The sequence below is a fragment of the Triturus cristatus genome, chromosome 2_2 (genome assembly GCF_964204655.1).
Source record: "Triturus cristatus chromosome 2_2, aTriCri1.1, whole genome shotgun sequence".
In the NCBI taxonomy this organism is placed as follows: Eukaryota; Metazoa; Chordata; class Amphibia; order Caudata; family Salamandridae; genus Triturus; species Triturus cristatus.
In genome coordinates this window covers 431,218,749-431,240,783 of record NC_140582.1, presented here as the reverse complement: position 1 = coordinate 431,240,783, position 22,035 = coordinate 431,218,749, and the positions used below count along the sequence as shown (strand labels likewise).

Below are 22,035 nucleotides of genomic sequence, written 5' to 3'. Positions count from 1 at the left end.
ATATTTGCACTGACTTTTGGGATTGTTCAAATGTATCTAAGAGGAAATCTTCCTCTGGTGCGTAGGAATGCATTGTAACACCATGATAAAGTGCTGCTCTATTTATTAATTGGCAGAACCCAAGGTGATCATCTGGGGGAGATGGTTTTAAGGGATATGGCTGTGGGTCTGGTAGGTCTGTTGGGATAGGGAATGACCAATCATCTAATGGTGAGGTATCTGGATCCGTGAACGGGTCATTAGGATCACCCTCCCTCGCCCCAGGTCATCATCATCTGGAGGTGGTGTATGTGGTGGAGAAGTTACAGGTAAGGGTGGTGTAGGTAGAGGAGGTGGATTAGAAGGCAGTGTAGGAGAAGAAGGAAGCATAGGCGATGTGGCAGAGTCCTTGTGTACAGGAACTGGAGCAGATGGTGTGTCCGTGACATGTCCTGTTTTTGTGTTTATATAAATCTTTTTCTGCCTTGGATCGATAGAATCTGGGTGAAAAAGTTCTTGTTCCTCGGTAACGGCTTTCGGTGCCAATTCTTTCGGTTTCAAGCGAGGCTGTGGTTGATCCTTATGGGTTTTTGCCTTAGGAGGCGTATCAAAGTCCTTAGGCTACTGTTTCGGTGCCGAGGATGTTTGTTTCGGAGACGAAGCTGGATCTTTAGGCTTGGGAACGTTCGAAGCTGGCTTATCTAGGGGCTTCAGCATTTTCTGAGCCGATTTGGAGGTGGAAGGCGTCGGCGCCGATTTTGGAGCAGAGTGTTCTTTTGACTTCGGTGCAGAGGGTGCCGGCAGGACAATTACATGCGGTTTGCTCAGTCCCGAGCTACCGGAAGGCTTGTCTTTTTTCTTTGGAGCCAAGCCCAGAGGCGGGGCTTCTGAAGGATGTTTTCTGTCTCGACTGGGGACAACAGGCGAAGTCTTGACCACTGCCTTTGGTTTTGGAGGGGTTGGGGTAGGGGCAGTAGTACTCACACGTTGCCCAGGAGTGATGAGGTCGTCTGAGTCTTCTGCCTCTGAGACGATTTCGAGATCCTCGGAATCTTCCTTCGGGACATCGGGGTCTTCAAAGATGCCCTCTGGGTCCGGAGCTGTACCATGATGTGTCGTCAAGCCCTTCGATCTCAAATAGTCTTCTTCGATCGAAAGGATGCGCAGGGTGGACAGCTGGACTCGTCGTGTTCAGTTGATAGGCACAGGTTGCAGACCTTGTGATGGTCACTGTGCGGAAATTTTGCTCCACACTGGGGGCATTTTTTAAATGGCGTCCTTTCCATGAGCCGTAGGTCTTACGGCGTGGATAGGCCCAGTGGTCCATGTTGACATCCGGAATCGAGCCGATGAAGTCGGGTCGAAGATGAAAGTGATCCGATGGTTGTTCTGGAAGTTTTGCGCTTCAAAAAAGTTTAAAATTGAGATTTTAAACCGGAGAGGAAAAGTTGCATCTGAACCCAATGGCGGAAAAAAAACAATCTAACGATGGAGTTGATGCCAATGCGCACTATCGTCCAAGGGAGGAGTCGCCTATCTCATGACTACAAAGACTTCTTCCAAGACAACAACAAGGTGCAAGCATCCGAGCCCAACACCAGATGGCAATCTACTATGCTAGTGTGTGATCTGCAGCTCATATGCCTCGAACGTATATTTTGATACCTATTGTTGGTTCTAAAATAAAACTATATATTTTTATACAAAAGCCATTGGCCTAGAGTTCAGTGAGACCATTTGCTGAGTGAGTGTGTACAACAAATGCTTTACACTGTCCTCGGATACTGCCTTACTGCTCGACCAACCTACCACTTTAGAGAATAAGGTTGTATCTAACTTTAGCCTCTGCCAAACCTCTGGGGACTGTGTACTCTGCACACTGTACCTATTTGGGAACAGTATATACAGAGCCACTTTCTTACAAGGGATACATGTCAATCTCAGATATTTTCCCCCTAACGCACCCCAAATCCCTAAAAACTCTGGAAGTGGGTGGTGGCACCACCCGGTCAGCTACAAAATCTACAGCTGTTTAAGGCTTTGAGGTGGCACCAGAGGCGGGGTAGAGAGTGTGCCTGGTTCAGGTGAGGAGGGGAATGGGAGTGCTGCAATTACCTCTAATGTGGATACAGAGGAGCAACTACCACCCAAACAGAACCTACCCCGGGGTGGAGGCACCGAATTAGCTGATCCAGGCACAATCCCCCCCCATTCTTCAAGGAGAAAAGGCGGATGCTGCAAGTAGTGGCCTCGTGGGGGATACTGGTCCGCTGGCCCCATTTGACCATACTAGGGGGTGCGAGACATTTTTCTCCCTGAACGATGACTAATTCTTCAAAACCGGATTTATGTTTCTAAACCTCAACTCCCACAATATCCAAATTATTAGACAGTAGCTCAATGGATGAATCTATTGTGATGACAAATTGGAAAAAGGAGGCTAAAAAAAAAAAATGAAAAAGTCTGCAAGTCCAAAGAGGAAGCAGGTAGATAGCAACAAGAAAGTGAGCGAAAGCTTGGAAGATAACCCAAAGAAGGAAACCTCTAACCATAGATGGGATTACTCCGCTATTCAGCTCCTTGATAGCCAAGAACAAAAGGCGGGAGAAGCCCTCTCCAACAGCTTCGGAGCCCCCAGCTTCCCCGATTCTGGCTGCAATCAAGCAGATACAGACTGAGATTCGGTCAGAGCCGTCGGGCTCGGCAAGCCTCCAAGAAATAACAAGGGGCAATAAGGAAAATTAGCAAGACCTGCACAGAGATCTCGGATCTGATGACCAACGTGAAGGCATGGACTGATACCCTAGAACTGGAAGTAGCAGAGCTGAAATCTTCTAGGAGTACACAAGAGCCTAAAGTTACTGACATGATGTTGAAGCTGGAAGAGTACGAGAACAGTCAGCGAAGAAACAATTTGAGACTATTGGGTATTCCTGAAGGGGCAGAGGGAGGGAACCCCCGGGAGTATATGGTCAAACTACTAAAGGGAGCATTTCCTGAACTCTCGAGCTGAGACTGGGAGAAGGTGGTGGAGACGGTGCATCGATTTCCGTTAACCCTTAGGAAACAACAGGCAGACGGCAATGCATACCCTAGAGCTGTTTTGGTATATTTTGGAAACTTTCTCCTCAAAGTACTTTTCCCCTAGCACGCCCTAATACTAAAAGGGAATTTGATGAAGTTTCCTTTTTCGCTCGCCCAGATTTCGCCCATGCTACAGTGGAGCGAAGATGGCGGTCAAGGCAGTTGCTTGCTCCCTTTCAGAAGCTGGGCGCAGAAGGGTGTTTGCAAAATCTAGCTAAGTTAAGTGATCATTCAAGGGGGTACCCGTAGTTTTTTCTCTGAGGTGCAGGCCCAAGAATATCTAGCTGAATTACAGGGGAGGCAAGAGGGAGCGGGGATAGGGAAGTGAGGATGGAGAGGTAAAACAGATATAAAGTGGCAAAAAAAATTAAAAAATGTTTGGAAAAAAAAAAAGAATATATGGGTTAAAAGAGAGGGGGGAACATTTTTTTTCCTTTCAGGTTGTTTAATTTCTCAGTGTAAGGGTATGTTGAGGAGTGAGGGGTTGGCGGGGCCCTGGAAGCAGGATCCATCTCGACAGATGGCATCATCCACACTAGGCCAGGTTGCTCAGTGGAGAGGTGTGGGGAGTGGGAAGGGGGGCCCGATCAGGAAAGGGTAAGGGATCTATTCACAATTTTGGGCAAAAAGGGAAGGAATCCGAGAGATCAGAGAATGGGCAGCTGGTGGACCTCATTTAGTTACAATAATACTGAAGGTGGAGTGTCAAGTATACAGGGTAAAAGCAGGTAAAGCGAGCAAATGATTGATAATCAGAAGATTAGGATAGCGTCCATTAACATATGTGGGCTAAATGATCCTAAAAAAAGGGCTAGAATCTCACTGGGGTTGAAATTCCTAAGGGCAGACATCTGCCGACAGGAAACACACATTGAAGCCTCACAGAGGGGAGTCTTGAATTCTCTGGGATACAAATTGGTAGCTGGTATCTCACAATGCGTTCAAACTGGGGGAGGGGGCTGTATTGACCTGAGGTAATCGCTAAAATTCTCTCAAGTAGTGTCTGACCCCCAAAGGGAGATGGGTAGCAGCAGTATGTCATTCACTGTGCGGTGGGATATTCACATTGTGCTCAATCTATGGCATTATACTAGGTGATCCTGCAACTCTCAATCAGGTATCCTCCGAGTTAACGTATTGCCCTTTACTGTTAGTTCTATGTGTGGACTTTAATATCGACCTACCAAGAAGGTTTGATATAGGAGGGCAAAAAGCTTATACTGAGAGGAAACCAAAGGTGTTCCAAGCTCTTAAAGGAATTTGCAAAGATCATTGCCTGCTTGATGTGTGGTATAAAAAAAACTTGACGGGTGTACTTATTTTTTCAGCCCCACACTGCTCGCATTGATTATTTTTTTGTCTCTAATACATTTGAGAATTCCTGTCAAATAGACCAATTCCCACGGTTTCTCTCGGACCATAACGCCCTTGTTCTAGAACTGCAAGGAATAGGGGGAAAGCCATTAAATGTGTGGAGTTTCTAAAACTTAAAATATTCACCTAAAATCAACATAGTAACGAAAATGGTAATACTCACCTGCTATTAGGAGAGATCCCAGTGCAGGATCTTGGTGCCCAGCACTGACCCTGAAAAGTACTCACAACCGTACTTACCACTAACCCAATTTTCTTCCATAGGAAATCAGTGACTGTTTTTCTGTGAAATTTCTTCGAAGTGTCGATTTTTGCAAACTACAAATATTCTTTAAAAATCGTACCAACTGTGAAAACTTAATAACTTATCTGTTTTAGATAGAGGTCCCAGTACTGAGCCTAAGAGCCCAGCCCTGGATGACAAAAGTAACGAGAACATACTTTACCCGGAACTTGAATTTTCTTCCATAGGGAACCACTGACTTTTTCTATGAAATTTCTTCTAAGTGTCGATTTTGCAAACTTATAAATATTCCTTAAAAATCGCCCGTATAACTTAAACGCAGTTTCTCAACTGGATACAGGTGGTACACTAGTGCTGGACCTAGGACCCAACACTGACCTAGAAAAAGTTTTAGTGTCAACTTTTAAAATAGCAAAATATTGCTTAAAAATCACTACAGTAACTAAACCAAATTACTCACTTGTTTCCAAGAACTGTCCCAGGACTGAATTTAGGATCCAATCCTGAAGTTAGAAAAGTAATCCTTTAAGTAATCAATTGCACATAACCTAAAATCACCATTGAGCTCAATGTACTATTGTGTTTAAAATTGAGTTGCCTATTGCAACAAACTATTATCTGCAAAAGTCAATTGCCTATTGCAAAGTATTTAACTGAAGCATCTCATTCTGAGAAAGTATATTTTGATACCTATTGTTGGTTCTAAAATAAAACAACCATATATTTTTCATATAAACCATTGGCCTAGAGTTCAGTTCTTGAGTGTGTGAGACCATCTGCTGACTGAGTGTGTACAGCAAATGCTTTACACTGTCCTCTGATACTGCCTTACTGCTCAACCAAGCTACCACTTTAGAGAGTAAGTTTATATCTAACTTTAGCCTCTGGCAAACCTCTGGGACTGTGGACTGAACACACTGTACCTATTTGGGAACAGTAGATACAGAGCCACTTTCTCACACAGAGTCAGTGCTGAAAGGATTGTGCAAAGTTTGGACCCTACCACTTGGTAAGGGCAAAGTGGCAGAATCCGTTGGAGCCAGGAGTGGCCTTGTTTTAGGCCGTGGTTGATTCTGCTTGGAGTCTGAAAGCACAATGGGCCTCAAATCCTCCCTGATGCAAAGGGAACCGGTACAAGGGTTGATGCAGAAACCTGTGCTGAACAACATATGGGTTCAAGAAGCACAGGCGGCATAAAGGGTAGATCGGTCGGTAGAAGTCCAGCTTGAGTCTCGGAGGAATGCATGAGGAGACTGGTAAATAGACTAGACTCTGAATCGGCTCCGATGGAGAGCAAAATTTAAAGGCACTTTTACATCCTTGCGCAGCGGGAAGGAGCCAATTCCCACTTTGACTTCTTATGGTTTTTATTACACTTAACCAAACACTTCAACAGTGATAATAATCAGTTGCAGGAACTACTTTGCGAGTGGGACCTTCTCTTCGACTGGTTGCTGTGTGGAGAGGACTCCTGTTGGCAATGGAACGTTTGGCCTTGCAGTCCATCTGGGAGCACTCATAACAGGTCCTGAACTTGTGCTCCGACCTCAAAGCATCAAAGGCCTACCTCGTGAGAGTCTGTCACAGACATCTCTTCGCAACGGTCCCTACATAGCTTGACCCCCGTAGTCTTAGGAGGAGATATTTTCCCTTTCAAACTGGCTAATTATTTGCTGAAAATTCAGACTTGCAAGACCAAGGGGAAGCTTTAGATCAGCGACTGAAGTTGCGGAATTAAAAAGGAACTGTCAACAGCATGCAAGGGAAGTGTTTACATGCAGCTCCATTCACCACTTCCAGTGCAGAAAGACATTGGACTGGAGCTGCACACTGCCACCTACTGGTGTGCAAGAGTACTGCTCCAAAGTATCTAGATTCAGTCTGTCACATGGGGGAATATTCACAAGATGAGTAAACTGTGGTTAGAAGTATTCTTCAGAAAAGGGAAATATTTCAATGGTATTTCAGAAATAATATTTGCAGTGTTTAGTTCAATTTGAATTCAAGGACGGTCTTCTGCTATCCCAGAATCCAATGCAATTTAAAAATAGTTCTAAAAGGGTCGAACTGGAGAATAATGAGGGCTAATAAAACAAAATAGGCAATTGTGTGATTATCAACATGCCGGCACTCCAATAACCATCGAAAAGCACCAAAATCCATTGTAAGTAACGAGGCCTCAAGAAGATATAACAATATTCAAGGTAGAATCACCAACACTTTGGGTCAGGAGATCCTACTGGATGAATATACTCCTTTCATTCTATGCCAAAGTAGAAATGTAATACATCCTATAGCTATATATAACTTTAAGCTGTTGGGATGACTATCTTTGGAACAAATCTCTTTATTCCTCAACTACCCCACAATCCTTTACCAGTTATACCATATTAGCTATACTTAATTAGAATGTAATGCTTGTCAGCAAACCATCCACCCACTCTTATTCCCTCAAAGGTTCATAATCAATTATCAAAATATGGTTGAAACAAAAATGAAGTTTTAAATTGGTAAATTCATCCTTTCTTATCTACAGCAGATTACCCCTATACTCAATAAGAGAAATAACTGTAGGAAACCAATCCATACCAGCACTGAAGAAGCGTATTATGCATCGGTGAAGCCACGGATGACTGGAGTCAATAGAAAATGCCCTCTTGATGGACTGCATCATCAGAAGAAACTTCTCTATACAGCAATATCAAAATGTATACATTAGTGCCATATTAACAAAATGCATAGATGCACAATAATTCACAACAAATTATATATATAATTGAGGTTCACTTACAAGACTAAATATACCAAGTTGAATTAAATAAATTTCAGTCTAATTCGAATGATATCTTGCCAACTCAAATGATAGGACATTTAACAAATGGAGGGATAAATGATCAAAATATATATATATATAACAGTATATGTGAGGAAATTGGGTATATTATGTGGCGTGGTAGTTCACCCTCACTGTAGAATGCACCTACCAAACCCTTTAGGACCATAGGGTTTCATCTTTCAAATCCTCAGAGCAATCCTAGGTAGCTGTGGGACTGAGCAGCAAAGCTTACACAGAGGAACAAGTGCTAAGCATTTAAACACCAAAATAATTTAAGAAGAAATCAACAACAATCAAGAAATCAAACACCAATTTATAAAAATAGGTTACATTTTAAAAATGTTTTAGACACTAGAACGAAAAATATCCACTGAAGTATTCCGGCGATATAGGTTTTAAAAGCAATAATAAATCAGTGCAATTTCACCCAACCGTGAACAAGCCTTGGCAAACTCAACGGATTGGAAACAAACCTTTTCAAGGAAAACTTGGGTGTCAATGCTGTTGGTTAGAAGTACTGGGGCAACCAACTTTGGCAGGGAGCTAGTCAGGGGGACCAGCAAGGTCCTGATCAAACAGTTATCTTCACAGGAGAAGCAATCCTTCAACAGTTTCAGACACTTTATTGCCATTGCAATGGGCACTTATGGAGTGGTCCTGATGCAAGGGATAAAGGATGCTTAAGATGATCTAAAGATGCTGTGAAAGCAACACGGTCGAAGGGGTTCTTTCCTGCACTGATTCATTGGTCAACGAAAATAGTGAGGGGTTCCTGGTTGCAGGGTAAACGTCCCACGAAGTACTCTCCGGTTTGGCCAAAGTGCAGCCACTATAGACTACAATTTGCCGCCCACTGTAGCGGTCACAGGCCAGTCCCTCCTGAGTCTATAACTAGACTTCTGAGCGTCCCAGCAACTCTCAGATAGCACTCACAGGCTCAGCAACTCTGTGCATCGGGTCTTGGTCCTCGGTGCTGCATGGCAGCAACTTGAAAACTTTGGGCTACAAACTTGCGCCTGCAGACTTGTTCAGATGTTGTGTCCCTGTGCTGCAACTAGGAGGCCAGTCAGCTGGCCTTTGGAGTTCTCTTGACTTGATTGGGCTCTAAAGACGACTTCTCCTTGAGCAGTACACACCAGGCACAGTTCTTATCTCATTGTTCTCCTTTCCTGAGAATCATTGGCACATCTCTCCAGGAAGGAGGAAACCTGCTCGTGGAGCAGACTCCGTGTGCGCCCGGGAAGGCACAGGAGTTTTAACTGCTACCAAGTGGCAGCTTTGCTAAAACTGCACACCGCAACAAGTTGGGCTTAATGTGACAAGTTGTTTTAAACTGTGGGATGGTCACTTTGGTCGCACCGTTCAGGAGGTAGCAGAGCTGGGGGGGGCGGGGGTGTCAGTGTGTGACCCTGTACTCGCCAATTGGGCACAGTAAAAAAGTAATAAGTAGTTTTGTGTATTTTACTGTCAAGACATGTAAAATACATGTCTTGTCTGTATCATATGATACACCCGCCTTTAGGGTTTGGTAGGCCTCCTACAGGGGTGACTTACATGCCCAGGGGTAGCGTGGCATTGCCATTGCTTTCCATGGCAAAGTCGGGCTAGCAATGCACGAATGCTCTACAGTCTGTAGCGGCGGACTGGGGGACTTGTTTTACTTGGGGACCTACAGGGTGGCACAATCAGTGATGCAAGCCCTGGGTTACCCTCCTGATGTACATGCCCTGGGTACAAGGGTACCATTTACTAGGGACTTGCAGATAAGTTAGCCATTTCCAATTGTGTACAGTAAATTCTATTGCAGGACCCAGAGGAGAGGATTAGGCTTTCCCTTTATTCGCTTTTAATCACAGCAGCCTTTATCAAAGTACAAAACATTGGAACAAACTACATTTCCTATGGTACATAGGGGAAATCAAAGAGAAAACAGTCCATCTAATCAGGACGCCTTTGGTTGTATAACGGTCCCCGCAGACGCTCCTTCCTCCTCTTTCTTTGCTGCTCCAGCAGCATCCAGATAGGTGTTCTCTGTTTCCCTTATTGTGCATGGTTTTGTGCAGTATTTCTGGTATTTTTCTACAGAATTTTCACCCTCAGGGCTTAATTGCACTTTATACCACACAAGGGATTGATTGTTGTGAACTGCTAAAGTTTTTTCTCTTTCAGGGACCGCGGGAGCCTTTCAGGTCCTATGCGGTCACTTTCTTTGTTCACGCCGGTGAGGTCAGCCGACCGCCAGGGGGCCCGCGCTCTTCCATCAACACGCTCAGTAAGTCTGTCTCTTTAGAGCCCAATCAAGTCAAGAGAACTCCAAAGACCAGCTGACTGGCCTCCTAGTTGCTCTAACCATCCAATTGAAGATGGCCATAGAGCTATTAGAGTCCCTGGGCTTCATGATCAACACGCACAAGTCCACTCTGATCCCGCTCAATCCAATCAGTTTCTAGGACGCGACTCTCAGCCTCCCTCCCCAGAAATTGTCCAAAATCAGACACGAGCTACGGAGAACCATGACCAAACCTAAGATCACTCTACGACAGCTAGCCTACATAGTGGGGCTTTTCTCGGCTTCCATCCAAGCTATATTTCCGGGACCCCTCCACAACCAGGGCTTGCAACGCATAAAGATAATGCACCTCCGGAAGGGTTTATCCTACACCCAACAGACCCCAGTCTCGGCGGAAGCAAAGGAGGAAATCAAGTGGTGGATCTCCAATATGGAGGCTTGGAATGGGAGGGCGATTTTCGGCTCCCAACTGGACCTGGTGATCGAATCCAACGCCAGCAGCTCGGGGTGAGGAGCTAGCTGCGGCGAGTTATCTACCGGAGGAAATGGTCTTCCGACGAACAAGCCCTTCATATCGCCTGCCTAGGACTGATGGCAGGTTCGTTCTCACTCAGGTGCTGGATGAAGGACAAGTTTCAATGTACAATCCTCCTGAATATGGACAATGTGTCGGCAGTCCGTTAAGTCAATCATCTCGGGGTACCCGCTCAAAGACCCTGATGGACCTGGCCCGAACTCTGTGGGAATATTGTTTGTCCAATCACATATCCCAGACAGCGGAACATCTTCCAGGCCAAGCCAAGTCAACCAGATAGCGGATTGGCAAACCCGTCACTAGAGAGATGTCAGCCTGTGGAAACTGGACCCATTAGTCTTCCAGCGCCTTCAGAAATGTTGGGGCCCGTTCTCAATGAAATTCCAGAAGGTTGATGTGAAGCAACTTTTCCTCTGGAGACCAAAGGCCCTTTACCTCCAAATCCTTCAGATGAGCACCCCACCCTAGAGTGGAGGCATCTGTGATCACTGTGGCCACCGGTGGAGGAGGCTGAAAGGGCTTTCCTTGAGACAGGTTGCCCTGCACACTCCACCAAATCAACTCCGCTGCATCTTCTCTGGAGAGTCTGATCTTCTCCCCGAGATCTCCGTTGTGCTGATACCACTGCCTGCAGAGGCACCACTGGAGTGCCCTTATGTGCCAGTGTGCATGGTTGACCAACAGAATGCAGGAAGCGAACAGACTGAGCAGGCGAAGAAACATCAGGACTGGAACAACCGCTCCATCGTGAAATAAAGGAATAATTTCCTGAATGTGAGAATCCTCTGCGGAGGAGGGTAAGCTCAACACACAGAAGTGTCCAGTATTGACCCTATGAACAGGCTGCGCTGAGAAGGCACCAGGTGAGATTTGGGTACATTTATCGAGAAACCCAATTTGAACAACAGATGAGCTGTTACCTGCAAGTGGCGCAAAACCTTCTCTGGAGACTCCGCTTTTAACAGCCAGTCATCCAGGTAGGGGAAAACAGGTACCCCTGACCTTCTGAGATGAGCCGCTACCACTGCCATCACCTTTGTAAAGACTCGAGGTGCGGTAGTAGGACCGAACGGAAAAACCGCAAACTGATAATGTTGCGACCCTACCGTGAACCGGAGAGACTTCCGATGCGACCTCAGGATGGAAAGATGAAAATACGCATCTTGTAGATCGATGGACACCATCCAGTCTTCCTGTTGCAGCGCAATTAGAACCTGAGCCAAGGTCAACATTTTTAACTTCTCCTGTCTGAGGTAAGGGTTCAAAATCCTGAGGTCCAAGATTGGCCTTAAGCGACCGTCCTTTTTGGGGATCAGGAAATACCGGGAGTAGCAACCCTGACTAATCCTGCTCCGGAACCACCTCTATCGCACCTTTTTGTAGCAAGGTAAGAACCTCCTGCTGTAAAAGCAGTAAGTGGTCCTCGGAGCACCAACCCTGGCGAGGAGGGTAAGGAGGAGGAAACTCCAAAAATGGAAAGGCGTACCCATTCTCTATAAGATTCAAGACCCAACAATCTGACGTGATCAGTCTCCACTCTTGTAGATAGTGGGACACTCGACCTCCAACCGGACCAACATGTTCCAAGATAGGGGATCTAGAACTACTTTCCTGATGTACCAACAGTGACAAGAGGAAGAGGATTGTTGTCGAGCTGCTCCCCCGAGGCCTCTTTTATTCTTCCCTCTGCACGACTTGTACAAGTGATTCTGCTGTTGTTGGCTCTGTTGAGATTGCTGGTGGCCACGAAAGGAAGCAGATCTCCCAAATCCACGATACTGCTTGTAGCCGTATCCTCTGGACTGCACCTGGAGGCCTACAGACCTTGCAGTAGACCTACTGTCCTTAAAACGCTCGAAGGCTGACTTCACCTTTGAACCAAAGAGTTTTGACCCATCAAAGGGCAAATCCAGCAAAGTCTCCTGACCATCAGGTGAGAAACCAGACGACCAAAGCCAAGCCTGTCGCCTTGCAGCTACAGAAGACCCCATCATAAGAGCCACAGAGTCAGCAGTGTCCAGGCCCGATTGAATCACCTGACATGCCGCAGCCTGCGAATCAGAAAGGACTTCCAAGAAATTAGCCCGATCCTCCTAAGGCAACTTTGGAGCTAGCTGCATGACTGAGTCCATCAAAGCATGGATATCCCTTCCAAGAAGACAGGTTGCATTAGTGGATTTAAGAGCCATACTTGCAGAAGAGAATACCTTCTTTGCCGCCTGCTCAATTTTTTTAGAATCCCTATCGCCAAGAATAGTAGGGAAAGAACCAGAAGATTGCTTCGAACAAGAAGCCTGGACAACCAAACTTTCAGCAGTAGGATGTGAAGATAAAAAAGCCAGATCCCCAGGAGTCGGCCTGTACCTTCTAGAGATGGAACGAGAAACCGCAGGAGCAGATAAAGGCTTCTGCCACACCTCCATTATTGGTTCCGTCAAAGCATCCATAAAGAGAAGCAACGGTTCTGAAGATGTATTAAGAACCTCCGTAAGAATATTAGATTTCACCTCAGCTGAGGGAAGCTGTAGACCAAGCAAATCAGCCGCCTTCCTTATGACCACATGATAAGGAGCAATGTCCTGCACAACCCCAGCATTCGCATATGGGAGATTATACTCAGAAGAAGTGTCCAAGCCACTAGCCTCATGAAGGCCCTCAAACTCATCCATAGAATCAACAATCTCTCCCTCCTCTGTGCATATTCCTCCTCTCCAAGCAGCCTCTGCGTCTCTCTCCTAGAGCGTTGTTTAGGAATCGGCGGCGCCACACGCAGCGCCGGTGAAGAAGCCTCAGCTTCGAACCTCGACATCGATCGAACTCGAGGTGGCGCCGATTCAACAGCCGAAGGAGTCAAAGGAGCTGGAGTGGAGGACCTTGGCGCCGGGAAATGCCAAGCCAGATTCGACAGCAAGAATAGCATAAAGGGTGCTTGAGGATAAAATTGAGGAACACCCAAGTTAAAGGCCAAAGGACCCACGGGGCCCAAAGGCGCACCGGATGGAGCAGAGGCCCTGACAAACATGCCAAACATCGCATTAAAGAAATGCGAAGAATCGGACCCAGGAGCAGGAATAGCAGGATAGGGATCCGTACCTTCCTGAAGAGGAACCTGAGGTCGAGCTGGAGGCTGCGGAGCCAGGGACGGCGCCCGCACAGGTGAAGCCACCCGGCCTGGAGACGACTCCCTAGGCGCCGAGACATCGCTGGAGCCGGTGAGTCTTCATGCAGTGAACAGCCTTTCGTAGCCGGCGATACCAGATTCGGAGATGGAACCAGTGTCACCCAAGGAGATGGAGAAACTAAGTCCTTTCTTCGAGGCCGCTCAGCCGGATTCGGCGACCTCGAGGCCCTGGCCTTCGAAGAACGGTGCAGAGAACCATGTCTCCTCTTAGACTTCTTATGTTTCTTCGACTTCGATGTATGGGAAGACAAAGACTGCACCTACTTTCGACCCCCTCTTCTCCTTTTTGGCTTTGGCCATAAACAGCTTAGCTTCACGCTCCGTAATAGCCTTGGGATTCATTTTCCTGCAGTTTCGACATTCATCGACGTCATGATCCGAAGATAAACACCAGAGGCTATCTTCATGTGGTTCCGTGATCGACATATGCCCGCCACACTCTGAAGGGTTTAAACCCGGTTTTCCTGGACGTAGTCATCAGAAACCAACAAGTGAAACAGTTTTCTTCGAAGAAAATGGAGAGCCCCTAGAAAAACTGTTAAGCGTCGATGGCGTGGAAAAAAGGGAACTGACGTCAGCACGCCAACGAGGTCCTCTTATGGCTCCGATGACGTCAAACGGTGTCGCGAGTGGAGCCTTGCTATTGTGACGTACTCGTCGACGTGGGAGAGCTAGGAAAGAATTTCCACGGAATGCTGGCGCATAGGGAATTCATAAGGTGGAATCCACAGGCAGAAGTATCCATCAGAAGGTGATACTTTACTATAGTCTTGCAAAGATGGGTGTAAAAAAGTCTTTGTAACGGTCATGATCTGAGATCTCCTCATCAACGGTGCAGAATTTATTATTGAAGGAACTTCCTTCGTCGACGGTGTTGTCATAGCTGGCGTCATCGATGTTAACTTCGTTGTTGGAGAGGTTGTCGACGGTAGTCGACCATGCCTTCGTAGACAGTATCTTCGCTGTTTCTTCGATGATGGGTCGCCGACTGTTTCAACTACTGTCTTGTCACAATAGAAATCCTTGTAGATGAAGTAGGGGGCCGAATCGCGGTCGTTGTGACAGTTGCCATCGACAATGGTGTCGATGAAGTTACATATCGTCGACGACGAGAGATAAATAGTCGTCGAAACTGACTTCTTTATGTGGACTTCTTTATGTGCTTTCTACTCTCAGAATCAGTATAAGAGGATCTTGGAGGCTCTTTTTCTCTCGACAGGCGTAGAGGGCACAGACAATTTTGGCTCCGAGGAACTCCTCTCTTTACTTACAGGCTTTTCTTGGGAAGACTTAAGATGTTTTCTTACCTTACCTGAAGATCTTTCCTGTGATCTAGCCCTTTTTTGAGATGTTGAAGCCAGTTCTTCCTCATCTGAAGAGTGAGCCTGTTCTTTTGTGGATTGAAGCCACAAAAGTAATCTTTCCTCTCTGTCCTTGAGGGTCGTTAGAAAAGGTGCAACAGATTTTACAAGCTTTCACCGCACGCCTTGGATAAAGGCAATAAATACAGTCTTATGTAGATCATCTACATGGACCCTCATCTTTCCACAGGTCTTGCAAGGGCGGAAGAGGCCTTTCTTGTCTGACAATGTTCAGAAAAGGTGAATAGAAGGAAAAAACTGTGTAGCACTCAGGGAGACTCCCTTCCACACGACGTGCGGTGAAAATCTGAAGAGAAATTGCCTCTGCTGGGAGTGTTCTAGAGGGTACTAATAGCTGATTGGCTGGAGTCAACTTTGAAAAGGACGTAGATAGGCTACTGATGGATGGCCTTTGGACTGTTTTGGCCTATTTATTTTTTTGCAAAATATGTTTATTGATTAACATTATATATCTCTCAATAGTAATGCAAGCAGGAGCTTTCACTTACGTAAAACATCCTAATGCACAGCATTCCTTATACAATCATGTCCACTGTTACCTGATGGTATACTAGCTGAATTACCACTCCCCCTGCAAACCTTGCAGGGTACTACCTAGAAATTCCACCATCATATTTCCGTATTAAGTCATACTGTAAGCATATGAATAGCAAGAACCTTACCCAAAAGCTCCATTGCGTAATCAAGATAACTAACACAAAATCTAGAACTTGTACCATGTTACATCCCCTCTCCCCTCCCTCAACCCCCTTCCCACAACTCCTCCGGCATGACTAATTGGCTGGATACATACCAAGGCACTCAATTCTTTGTAAGGTACACCTTAGACTTTCCCAACACGGGACCACTGACAACCCAAGTGAGATAGTGTCTTTTCCCTCAACACCCTTCTAACCAGATTCAGGGGTGGGCAGGTTTTGCGTTTCTCTAATCTCCGAGTGCGCATCCATATCAGAGTCTGCAGATTTCAAAAGTTCTGCCAATGCCCCCCAGGCACGGGCTGAGTCCAATGCCCTATCGCTATGAGCACAGGTAGCCGTTTGCAGCCGAATAACCGCTTCACAGTCTGCCCACCGAATAAATTCCGCCTTCCACTTCTGCAATCTCGGCCCACGCTGCGCCTTCCAATTAGCAGTAATTTCCCGCTTGGCCAGTACCAGCCCTAGATCTATAAATTTACTGGTTATTTTAGTCTTTGAAGTGTGGGGAAACCAGTGTAACAAGCATGGACTTATACCAAATTCAATCTCCCTGTCCGTAATATTGCAAAGTAGCGACCACACTTCCCACCAGTAAGCCCTAATCCGAGGGCAGCTCCACAGCATATGGCAGAGGTCAGCTCCCTCTTCGTGACACCGGGGGCAGGACGCCACGAGTGTGTGAAAGTAGCGTTGGATTTTGACTGGAGTAAGATAAACCCTGTCAAAATAAACAATTGGATCTGTTGAAAACGAGCATTCCTGGAGCATTTCCAGGGACGTTCAAGCAATTCAGCCCATATTTTATCAGGTATGTCCCTTTCAATATCCTCCTCCCAGCGCTGTTTCAGCCTGATAAGGGGGGCCAGCTTTTCGCAGGTCATCCGTCGATATAAACATGTGACGGCTTTAATGGTACCAGCCGCCAGCACCACATATTGGCAAGCCATGGATGTCTGTGGCTCAGATAGTCCTCCCTTCCACCGTCGCTGAATAGCCGATACCAAGGTCATATGCAGCAGATGGTCCCCGCGAGGAAGACCAAAACATTCCCAGATGGACTCATACGGCAACAGAACATGGTCTTCATACAAATCTCCTACAGCTGTCAATCCCGCATCACGCCACCCCGTCAGCGCCGACCAGCTGCCCCCATGTGGCAGCTGCTGGCACATTAATAGCGGGATCTCTGGCGCATATGGACAAGTGATCCGCGCCCTTTGCGGACTCCTATTCCAACATAACCGAAAGGTCTGCACTTCACAAGAGATATCCCCAAGACGAATCGGCTGTTGTAAAATAATCCTAGATAGCAGGTAGGCAGGGATCCGCCCCCCCGCGCCATCTCCTACTCCCCGAAACTCTTGAGCCATCGCCTGGGTCAACCACTGCAGCTGAGCGGCTAAGTAATAGGACTCCAGATCCGGAACCGCCAATCCTCCCTCTCCCCGCGGTCTCATCAACGTATGCAAAGCTACCCGACGTCGGCCAGCATTCCAGAGAAACCCCAGTATCATCTGTTGGAGTCTCTTAAACGTCAACGCAGGGATCCAAACCGGAAGCGTCCTAAAATAATACAACAACCTGGGGAGTGCCACCATCTTGAGAAGCGCCACCCTCCCCTTCAGGGACAGCGGCAGCGACTGCCAAAATTCCATACTGCCCCGAAGACCTCGCACAGCCCTACCAATATTGCCCTCCACCAAGTCTTTGCGGTCATGGTAAATACGAGTCCCCAAATATGTTATACAAGTGTATTCCCACTGTACCTCCTCCGTATACCGCGGGCCCTCCGCTATCTTGGAGGCGGGCAAAAGACATGATTTTGACCAATTCACCTTTCGACCTGCCTGTAGGAAGGTGGATATCTGACTATGGTTACCCCCAACTTTTTGCCTAGTGTCTAGCTGGTTTTTCGACTTAGTTGGCCTGAGATACTGCCATTCAGGGTCTCAGGCTGTCTGCTCTCTCTTTAAAATGGACTCCATGTACCCTAGGTACATTCCCAATTGGTAAGGATCACCTTATTGGACCCTGTACAGTGTACCCTAGGTACCCAGGGCATAGGTGTACCCTAGGCCTCCCAGGGGCTGCAGCATGTATTATGCCACCCCTGGTCTGGCCTTCCAATCAGACACAACTGGCTGATCACTCAGCTGGGGCAAGGTCGTGTAATCACCCCTTGCTTAGGTGTAGTACTCCTATACCTAACTTACATATAGACACATGTGTACCTATCAGTCACTCCTATGGCAGGCCTTAACAATCCTGGAGGCAGAGTGCTTGGTAACATGTGAGATGGTGCTCTAGCATGAGCTGAGCCTGTCTGCAGCTTTCGGAACCCTGTCCTTATAGCTGTTCTATGATATAGCCTACCATATACTCTTAAAGTGCCTTATAATCTTAAACGGTTATGGTAACTATGGTTTGGCTTTATCAAAACATGTCGTGTAAGGTGTCTAACACTTTGGAATAATACCCCCATACCATTTATGGTGATGAGGATATTATTCCTCCCTTCTAGAGGGAGAGACATGTTAAAATCCTACTTTGCTGTTTAACTCTAACCAAAGCCTCAGCATCACAAAATGGATGCTGCTGCCACAGACACAAGTCTGACCTCCTTCTGCTGGGAGTGATCCCGGCAAGGGAGGCTTGGACAATAGGTTTCCTGCTTGGGGAGGTGCTAGCACCTCCCCAGACAGACTTTAGTGTATTGGGGCAGGGAGGGCTGAAAGGAATGAGACATGCCTGGGGCACACAAGGTGTCCCATGCATAGTCCAGTTCAAGCCGGTGCTGGGGCACACCAGTCCCAGTCCTGGCGCGAAACTGGACAAAGGGAAGGGGGTGTAACCACCCCCCTCCCAGGTGCCACCCATAAGGCGTGACCTAGCAGGTATCCCAGCCCCCCAGATTAGTATAAGAGTGGGAGTTGGGCCTCAAGACTTTAGATTATCCTGAACCTGCAACTTGAACAGAAACTCTGGACCTTCAACATTCGACGAAAGAAGAAGACTGAAGAATCTCCCTTGTGGCCAAGGAGTGGCTACCCTGTGCAAACAGGCACCATCAAGAGACTACCCTTTGCTTTGCCCACGTTCTACGAGGAACCGACTGCAGAGCCCGACCAGAGCCTTGACTTCCAGACTTCTCCGACCCTGATCCACATCCACAGCAGAGCTGAGATCCGTGGAGGCGACGAGCGACGTGGGACCGGCTACCTGGGAAAAGTGGCTAGTAACTTCAAGCGCAGCTTCTGAGGCACCCTCGAAGTTGTGCACCGGGGATTGAGAAGCCCCAACCCCAAGCACCATCTGCACCGAAGATCAGCCCCCAACACTCCACGAGTCCTGCGTGGGGCCCTTCTGCATTTTCCTGCTTGCCGCGTCTGTCCGGTTGCTTGCCCGCTGGCTAGGGGCCTTTGTGACGACGCACCCTGAAATCTTCTGCGCTGGTTTGCCTCCTCCAGACTGGCTCCCGCTTCTCTGCAAAGAAGAAGCACCCCAGACCTTCCTGGTCTGCACCAGAAGCAAGTCCTCCGTTCTTCGTGGGTTCCGCTTGGCAAGGCTTGGTGAGTCCTAGTCCAACTTCGACGCCGCCGACAGCAAGAGCCTTCGTGGGACAGCTCGCCTCCTGGTCCTGGTCGTCCTCGACGCTTCCTGGTCCTCCTGGCTGCAGCGACAAGCTTCACCTTCACCTGCAATCTTCACGACATCGCCTGGTTCCTTCCTGGTTCCACGTGGTCACTGGCTAGTGACCTTGACTCTGTCCCCTCTGCTTGCAGGTCTCCTCTCTTCTTGATCCCAGCCTTGGGATCCACCGGACACTCTTCACTGACTGCCTGTCAGCATCTTTCTTCAGGCATCCATAGGAGTCAACGACGAAAACCGACGCAACTTCAACCCTATGCACCCGCAGCCTGTGGGCTAGGTAACTTGGGTACTCCGGTGCTCATCAGGACAGTGACTATCCTAGTGTCTAGTTTTCCAGTCTCGACTTCCTAGCTACTCCGGAAGTGTCCTAAATCTATCGTTTTCTAAACTGTACTATTGCTATTGACTTTTACGCATTACGCGTGAGTGTTTCCACCCTGCACACGAATCCCGTGGGCCTCCCACTTCCTAACTAACGCTAGTGTAGTGTAGCCCCAGCGATTCCCTAGGCCTAGGCCTATTCTATTTCCGTGACAGTGGTCCTTATACCACTTACTTAGTATATGGTTCGCGTGGCCCCTAGGGCCTAACTGTATTACTTACCTGTGTGACTTAATGTATGCTTGAATAAGACTGTGTTGTACTTACCTCTAATCTCATAAAGAGTGCTGAGGGTTTGACTAGAATAAATACACTTTATTTTATATATATATCTGTTGTGGTGTCCTTTCATTTGGTATTCAAGGGATTATATATGGTATCACAGCTGGCTTCACATGCCATTCAGAGTTTAGCCTAAGACTGCTCTTGTCCATGCTACCACTAGGATAGCTGGTCTATAAGGTTGACTTTACAACCAATCACCATAAGGGTATTTGGACTGATATAAGGTGTACACTAGAACTAGTGACATCATACATCAGGCCAACTTCTCACACTGCCAAGTCAACGATACAACGAAGCAGTCTCTTCGCTCCCACCAGCTCCCCCCGAGTATCAGCTAAAAACAGGAGGAGGTCATCCGCATAAAGGGCTATATAATGGGTATCGTCATGTACCTGGAGTCCTTTGAACCAACTTCCCGTTCGGGCCTGGGCCGCCAACGGCTCTATGGCCAACGCGAACAGCAGCGGTGATAAAGGGCACCCCTGGCGCGTCCCCCTACCCACCGCAATTGGCCTATTATTTATGGCACTGCTTTTGTATTTTACCGTGGGACTCCCATCTCTGGGGGCGGTGTGTCTCCTGTTTGGGAGTTAGCCCGCTTTCTTGCGTTTGAAACGACTAAAGAGTCTAGAGGGAGCTGTGCTTTAATATACGCGGGATCCTGTGGGGCCGGTCTATATTTTTTTTCAATACGGGGGTTAAGAACCCTAGCTCTAACAGGGTCTTTAAAAACCTCTGTGGCGTGTTTTATGACTCCCTTAATCATGGGCAAGATCTGAACTGATTTTTGAGACTGCTCAAATGTGTCTAGAAGAAAGTCCTCTTCAGGTGTATCTGAGTGCATGGTGACGCATGGAAAAGCGCCGCCCTGTTTATCAGCTGTCCAAACCCTAGGTGGTCATCAGGAGGGGTGGGTTTGGAGGGGTATGTAGTGGGATCAGGAATATCAGGTAAAGGGTAAGCCCAGTCATCCAAGGGTGCCGTATCCGGGAGTGTGAAAGGATCATTAGGATCATTAAGGTCATCCGGATACCCCCCTCAACCCTAAGTCATCATCACCATCCTGTGGAGGTGGTGTATGTGAAGGAGATGGTAGGGGAGAAGGAGGTGGGGGGAGAAGGAGGTGGGGGCAGAGGGGGTGGGATGAGAGGTGATATAGGAGAGGAAGGACGAATGGTTGAGGTGGCAAAGTCCTTCTTTATGGGAGCTGGAGGTGGTGTTGTGTCCAGCTTCCTTTTCTTTTATGGCACAGCGGTGACACGTACGGTTTTTGGATTGATACAAATCCTTTTTTGCGTGGGATCAGGGCGGAAAAGTTCTTCATTGTCCGAAAGTGGCTTTGGTGCCGACTTTTTCGGTTCCGATCTAAGTTTTGGATGATCGGTAGAGTCTTTTTGGACTTTTTTCGGTACCGATTATTGTTTCGGTGCCGATGATGATTTCGGTGCCGAAGAACTTTTCGGTGCCGGTGGAGATTTCGGCCTCGATGGTTTCGGAGCCTGCTTCGGTGCCGAGAGGTGTTGCGTCTTCGGTGCCGAAGGTATTGTGGGCACAACAACATGTGGTTTGCTCGAGCCCGAGCCACCTGTAGGCTTATATTTCTTCGGAGCCGAGCCCGAGGGCGGGACTTCTGAAGACTATTTTCGGTCGCGACTGGGGCCAGCTGGCGGAGTCTTGACCGGTGCCTTTTTTGGGGGGGGGGTTGGGGTAGGGGCACTGGTACTCACTCGTTGCCCCGGAGTGATGAGGTCATCAGAATCGTCCGCTTCGGATACGATTTGGAGGTCTTCGGAGTCGTCTTCCGGGACATCCTGGGCAAAGATGTTTTCTGGTTCTGGAGCTGGTCTGGCCATGATATGGCGTCGAGCTCTTCGGTCCCGGATGGTTTTCTTTGAGCAGAATGCGGTGCAGGCTGGACAGCTGGATTCGTTATGTTCAGGCGAGAGGCACAGGTTGCAGACCTCGTGGTGGTCACTGTGGGGGAACTTTGCTCCACATTGGGGGCATTTTTTAAAAGGTGTCCTTTCCATGAGCCGTATCCGGAACCGGTCCGATTGGATTTCGACGTCGAGTTGTAAAGGTTTGGTTTCGAAAGCTGGATTATTAGAAGTT

At 47.6% G+C, this 22,035-nt stretch overlaps 1 protein-coding gene across 2 annotated transcripts in view; it reads right to left on the bottom strand.

The window, feature by feature from the left end:
- The window catches only part of NAA15 (N-alpha-acetyltransferase 15, NatA auxiliary subunit), a 703,732-nt gene that overhangs the window by 107,096 nt on the left and 574,601 nt on the right, over positions 1–22,035 (bottom strand). For both annotated transcript variants that reach the window (XM_085641522.1, XM_085641523.1), the window contains one exon: positions 7,271–7,369. In XM_085641522.1, coding sequence (XP_085497648.1) covers positions 7,271–7,369 — 99 coding nt within the window. The remainder of the gene's footprint in view (positions 1–7,270; positions 7,370–22,035) is intronic.